This window comes from Anopheles coustani, chromosome 3 (genome assembly GCF_943734705.1).
Source record: "Anopheles coustani chromosome 3, idAnoCousDA_361_x.2, whole genome shotgun sequence".
Taxonomy (NCBI): Eukaryota; Metazoa; Arthropoda; class Insecta; order Diptera; family Culicidae; genus Anopheles; species Anopheles coustani.
The window spans coordinates 92,441,214-92,448,485 of record NC_071288.1 but is presented as its reverse complement, the minus strand read 5'-3'; the positions used below and the strand labels follow the sequence as shown (position 1 = coordinate 92,448,485).

Here is a 7,272-nt window from a genome sequence, read left to right as displayed (position 1 = left end):
ATCAGGTGTTGGACTATCGGTCGGTGAAGTTTCTCCCACGGGCTTTTATACTTAAACCTTCGGTAGCAGGGCTTGAGAGAAGGGGGAGATTTCTCACAGCTCTAAGGGCGGGCAAAGACAAACAACGATAAAGGGAGATAAAGTACACCTTGTTCTACAGGTATGTGTGAGACAATCGGAAGATGCAGTCGAGTTCCGAGATTGGTACATTTGCATCGGAACCGCGCAAACTGATCGGGGTGATTCGGAATCGACAGGAGGTCGATTAAAATTATTCAAATATTCTACTTTCAAGTTACCTCCTCAAACAAATGCTCAAATGCTCAATTAAATTGTTTACAGTATTCGGTTTACCTTATCGTTTTCTTAGTTAAGACAACATAGTCGTGTTTTATCTATTCGTTACGTAGTACGGTTTCAATCATTCGACATCAAAGTTCACAAACTGCTGTTATATTCAAACAACCAGACGAAGAAAAAGCGGTTAGATTGAACTTATAGCAAATATCTGGTAACAGCGAATTATTCTTGTAACAGTTCCCCTCCAAGATTCGTAGCGATCGGACGAGAGCACCTCAACTATCGTGTCAATCCGGATGAGGCAAGCCCACTTCCTACACATACGAGTGAAGGACCAGAGCCTTGCTCTTTGAACGACGAGAATAAATTCCTAATTCCGACCTCTATGGTCGACAATTCTATGGTCATCAAAATCCAGGACCTGTCCGAGGATATCAATGACAAGTACATTGTGGAATTCTTCTCGAAATTGTGGAAACTTGTGGCACCGAAAGCGAACATCAGTCGCTCAGAGGCTGTCGTACGCTTCGGCGGTGCAGAACGGCGCCGAAACACCTGCTCCAGCAAGAGTCCCTCGGGTGATCACACCGACCGTCCGCGCACCGATCGTCCCGGCGAGCACAATGATCGTCACGGCGCGCACACCGACCGTCTCGGAGAGCCCACCGACAGTCCCGGTGAGAACCGTCCGGCGCACCGAGTAAAACAATAGACGCACCAGTTCCGAACAATCTGGTGCAGGTCGCTAGGGTTTCTGGTAGTATGCGGCAGGTCCGGTAGCAGCATCCTTCATCCGGGCAAATGTGTTGATTGTAGCGGCCGCATCGACCAGCAACAAAATGGACATCTTTGGACTTCAGGCGGACGCCTATACCTCATCAATGTTTATAGCTCCTCGAGTACCTTCCCCTTTCCCTACACCTTCCCTTTCCCGGCAAACAGTTACAGGTAAGGTAATGAAGAACGATCATACGGACAGTAACGCTACCAGTGGAGGAAGTCAGAGCCTTACTTTGCAAATCGTTGTGGATGGATTAGTTTTGTGTAACAGGTGGGAGGCCTTCAGAGTAAACTATGTTGAGCTCTCTCATATCACACGTGGTTCCAGTTCACATATCACTCGCATTTACATCTCCAGACTATGAACGACCACCTGAAATCCTTAATGCAATTCAAAAATCGAAACATCTGAAGTCACCTGGTCCGGATGGAATCCCAATAGACAGCCTTCAATGGTCATATTCCGAAAAGTTTGGAGGGGAAGAGATCTCTCTAGTTAACACGGATTATATGCTCCACTCGAGGATAATGAAGCTACGACTTGGAAGATTTATGGATAATTAGGGACTTTCTGTTTGAATCGATGGACTTCTTGTATTTGAATCCTGATCATGTTTGCCTTTTGAGCAAAATTGGGGAACAGTCCTCTTCTCGTATCCCTGTGAACGGCTCTTTATCTTCTTCCTTTCCTATCCAACGTTCCGTGTAACAAGGGGATCCCTTATCAAAGCACTTATTTATCATTCACCTTCATCCCGTCATCACTAGAATACATGACCTGTCAAATCAGGAATGACGATGGTAGCGATCGATCTAGCTGTCGTTAAATGTACATTGTCCTTGTGATATTATTGTTAAGATCATGTTTGCAAACCTAAACTAAACTATTAAACAAAACTGTAAACTGTTTGATAATAGACAGCTTCCAATCCAATGGAGCTTTCTGTTCGAGGAAAGTCACACGTTTCACTTATCATTCGTTGGGAAATTTATTTATTTATTTATTGTCGTCAAACAAGTAGACCATGTACAAACTTAGAGATAACTTATTTCTAGTTTAAATTAAAACAGTTAAACAAAAAATAAAAACAAAACTAACAACAAAAATTACCGGTGATTGGATTTAAAATAATTTTTAAGCATTGGCTTTGACATTGTTAGATCAATAGATTCAGAATGTTTGTTATAACTTGCCATCATTTGATTAAGAGGTCCGAATCTAGCATAATCGGTACGGTATTGGTTCGTTGCAAATAGTTCTCTGTTTCGTAATTGTCGGGATGGTACGTATATATTTAGCTTAGACAAAATTTCTGGTGCATCAATGCGTTGAGAGACCAAATCGTTAACAAAAGATACCTTAGCAAATTCGCGGCGTTCTTTTAATGTTTGCATGTCTATTAGCTTGCAACGGGCCTCGTAGGACGGAAGGGGATATTGTGTCCAGCCTAATTTTCGAAGGGCGAATAATAAAAATTGCTTTTGGACCGATTCAATCAAGTTTTGTCGAGAGGAAGCGAACGGTGACCAAACCACACTGCAGTATTCAAGGATGGATCGGACATAGGCATTGTATAACGTTTTTAATGTATATGGATCTTGAAAATTTAGACTAAAACGTTTGATGAACCCTAACATGCTCCTAGCTCTTCCTATTATAAAGTTGTTATGTGGAATAAATGTGAGCTTGGAGTCTATGATGACCCCCAAGTCTCTTACATTCTCGCACCTACCGACTACTTGGGATCCTAAGTATATTGAACTTGTAGGGGTGTTACGCTTCCTGCTTACAGTGAGAGAGTGGCATTTTCCAATATTCAATTGTAACAGGCTTTTGTTACACCAGATGTAGAATTTATTGATTTCTTCCTGAAATAGTTCGATATCGTTAACTTCTTTGATCTCCAGAAAGAGTTTCATATCATCTGCATACATAAGAATTTTTACATTCTGGAGTACAAATGAAATATCATTAACAAACATGATGAAAAGAAGTGGGCCGAGATGCGAGCCTTGGGGGACTCCAGAAGTGACTGATATGGGATCGCCTTGTTTCCCATTGAATCTAACAATTTGTTTACGACCAGTTAGATAAGACTCCAGCCATTTTAGAAAGATAGGTTTAACTCCAAATTTTTGCAATTTAAACAATAACAGAGGTATATCAATGCGATCGAAAGCTTTACTAAAATCTGTGTAAAGAGTTTCTACATAGTTACCATTGTCCATTGCTGTCAAAGAATAATCAACAAACTCGAGAAGATTTGTAGCGGTTGAGCGTCCTTTGAAAAATCCGTGCTGCATAGTGGTTAATTTGTGTTTGGTTTGATCAAAAAGTTTTTTGTTAATGATGGATTCAAAAAGTTTAGGGATGCATGACATTATTGCGATGCCGCGGTAATTACAGATATCAGATTTCTTGCCACTTTTAAAGATTGGAATTAGGAAAGACTTTTTCCACGGTGTTGGGAATACACCAGATGCAAGTGACAAATTAAAAATAAAAAGTAAGGGTATAACAATCTCTTCTTTAACATTAATTAGGAAGATCGGTGGGATCCCATCAGGGCCAGAACTTTTAGAGGCATCCAATTTGTTTATAGCTTCTAGTATATCCTGTTTGTTTACTGCACTCACATTGACGTCTACAGCAAAGTCGGGATAGAAATCAAAATATTCGCGATCGCGATCTATGTCAGAGAATGTTGTATATATTGTTTCGAAGAAAAGAGAGAACAGTTTGCAGATGTCGAACGAGTTTTCACCGATTGATTCGTTAAAGTGCATTTTGGATGGAAAGTTGTTAGATTTAAGTTTGGTTCTGACAAATTTGAAGAATGACTTGGGTCGTGTTCTTATTTCTGACTCTGTTTTTGAGTTGTATTCTTCGTATGCAAATTGAATTGCACGATTGAGTTGGTTGCAAATATTAAGGTAATTTGTAAGGTTCCTATCGTTCATATTTTGTTTATAAAATTTATGTGCTTTTTGCTTCCGATTCTTTAGATGTTTTATATCCTTATTGAACCAAACTGGTTGGCCTATTCTGCAGTTTCGCCTAACAGATTTAGATGGTACATGTTCAACTACAACATCATCAAGTATTTTATAAAATTCTTGAACTGCAGTTTCAACAGATTCTGCGGATGCTGAAAGTATCTGCCAGTTTATCATTTTAAGTTTATGCCTAATTTCTGAGTAGTTTGCGAGATGATATTGGTATACGAGTTCGAATTCACATTCAGAAGGCCGTTGATTGCTATGTATAAATAACGAAAACTCTATGGCAGTGTGAAATGCTTCGTTCTTCCAAAGAGGGGATAAGCATTGAGTAACGTAAAAGTCTTCATAGATGTTAGTGAGGAAAAAATCTAGGTAACAATTTTGCGTATTTTTAACATGATTTATCTGATTTAGACCTAAATTAGCAGTTTTTTCAAAGATATACTGATGTGTTTCATTTTCACCAATCAGTGGAATCAGAATACATTCGTTATCTGAATCTGGAATGAAATCAATGGTGCGCTGGTTAAAGTCACCATATATATGAACTTTGACCGCAGGAAGCAAACTGGACATTATATCGTCTGCGGTGTTGAAGAAAAGTTCATAAGCCTCTTTTCGGGCATTGTGTGGGGGAAAATATACTGAGACGAATACGTGTGTTTCACCCAGGAGATTCACCTTAACCCAAACATGTTCAAATTCAGCAAATTTCCTAGCGGGGATGAGCTCAGAATTGAATTTCATTAATATTGCTATAAGTACTCCTCCACCCGACTTCTTTTCTGAATGCAGACAATCGCGGTCGTCGCGAAATACGTTGTAAATATTTCCAAATACTTCTTCACTTTTGACACTCTCATCCCAACTAGTTTCGTTTGCTAAAATAATGGAGTAAGAAGAACTTTGCACATTGTTATGAATTTCACGAATCTTAGTGGCACTTTTCATACGATTAAAATTTTGACAGTAAATAAGAATTTCAGTGCCTGTGTTGTTTGGTTGTGTATATATACGTTCAACAACCTGGGGAGGTGTCGATTGCTCAAGATCAGCGATTTTCCGTTTACTGGCCTTATCAACTTTTTTTTCCTGCGCAACACGTCGTTGTTTACATATATCAGGCTCAGATCGATTTTCTGGTATCGATTTTAACTCATCGAGTTTGTTTTGACAGAAAAAATCTGTCCAAAGTCAGCTGTTGGGCCGAAGCAGGCCTGTTTGGTATGCGGGAAGATGTATTGTTGGTGACACCAGGGAGAGAGGCCGGGGACACAAGAGTGGCGTTGGCGCTCGCATCGCATGGCGAATCAGCTGAGTTAGGAATGCCGGATTGTTGGTATGGACGGGTATTGGTGTGCGGTAACCGTTGACGGTTATATGGATGATCGATGAAAGGTCTAACACGCAGACCATCGGGCCAAATGTCAGGATTAAAGGCCGCCTCACGAAATGATACCGGTATCCTCACTTTAAATGATAAAGAACGTTGAGAAGAAGCTTCAACTCCTTTCTTCAGAAGGACGAAGGACAACACGTCATCCGTATTTAAACGTCGTTCTATTGATGTAGACACTTGATCGGCTGTTGTTGTGTTTGGAAGGCCTGATAGATGAATCCAGCAGTGACGTACTACAGATGCTAATGTTGGAGATGACGATGTATTTGTACCCGTAATATATTCATGGCGGGCGTGACGACTGGTTGGGTTGTTTTGCATCAGATTGGGCGTCTCGGTATTGGTAACAGCAGGCACGGGCGTTTGAGGTTCAAGGACCTCGGCAAAAGTTCTGCGTCGTTTGGGGACAGGAAACATTGGGCGATCCACACCGGCCGCTCGGCTGCTAACTGGACTGGAGTGTTGGGCCAACAATGCATTGCGAATCTCCGACTTCAATGGCTCAAGAATTACTGCCTTCATGGATTCCACTGTTGACGAAAGAGCCGCTTGAAAGCCGACAAGGAGACCGGCTTCTTTTACCGCCCGTGATCGGGGATTTTTAAGTACAGCAGTACAACCGGCGCAGCTCCAATGCAAGTCAATGCGCTGGTTCACTTCATTTAAGAGCGCATCAGGTAAATGGATGCACTTGAAGTGAAAGGGAGCCTCACAGTAGCAGCAACTGATCATAGCATCACAGGGTTCCATCTCGGACGCACACGACGAGCAGACAGCCACCATTTTGAGTACACTGGCGTTCTGAAGCGCACAACAATCCACTCAGAAAACAGACAACAGCAACCGAAATACAACGATTAGGCAACACACCACAGTTGAGAGTCAGACGCGTGAAGTTAATTATGCCTTTGAACACAAAAAGATACGTAAACAGCACCGAAAACACGGTTAATTTTAAGAAAAAATCAGCACCGATACGGGAATAAACCAGCTCTGTTGACGACCTGTCAATCCAAAATTTATTAACAAATCACAAATCGCCCCTCAATCACGATTCGGCCAATAACATAAACATGGAGCACTAGAGCAGATATGGAAATTGGCACACTGATAACTGTACTCTTCCGGCTGAGGGTTTCCAGCTTACGTTCCTTAGAAAAGACCCGCCTTGTTCTGGAAGTAGCATTGGGTCACCTTGTTGGCCGTATCGCACGCGTCCGGCTCTTGGAAGAAGCAGTTTTGCACCAGCGTATCGATGTGCTCCTGCGTCGTAAACTGCAACAGCTGGTCGATGATAGCGTCCTGCTGCAGATTTCCATCACTATCCATGAAGCCCTTTTTCACGTAGAAACACTTCAACACGCACTGTTGTGGAGGAGGAAAATGGTGGTTGCTTTCATTGGTCTGTGAAAGGAGCAGCGCTTTACTTACCTGCAATTCACTCTCTGGCACATTCCAATCGCTGCTAGTAGCCAACGACGCAACCGAATCCTCGTCGACTCCACCCTCGACTAAACACTCCGCCATAATCATTTCACCGTCGGTGATTTTGAGAAAATCTTCCAATGTTGAGGGAGTCTAAAATTTACACAAAAGTATCGTTTTTATGGGATTAAAGAAAACACACAAACTGACACACGAAAACCTCTGACTTACTGTAAAGTCTGCTCTCAGAGTGGAAGCTGCACTCAGCACAACAATTGCAAACACTAAGAACTTCATGACGACTGTGTGTACTCGCCGGATCGCGATCTGGTGTTGGAGTATCGTTCGGTGAAGTTTCTCTCGCG

The 7,272-nt window shown here is 41.8% G+C and overlaps 1 protein-coding gene across 1 annotated transcript; it reads right to left on the bottom strand.

Moving 5' to 3' along the window:
- Positions 1–6,634: 6,634 nt before the first annotated feature.
- LOC131269530 (uncharacterized) lies at positions 6,635–7,204 on the bottom strand. Its single transcript, XM_058271947.1, has 3 exons — positions 7,139–7,204; positions 6,914–7,060; positions 6,635–6,847 (listed from the first exon to the last, which is right to left on the bottom strand). Exons 1-3 carry the CDS (start codon positions 7,202–7,204, stop codon positions 6,635–6,637), a joined length of 426 nt encoding a protein of 141 aa, XP_058127930.1.
- Positions 7,205–7,272: the final 68 nt, after the last annotated feature.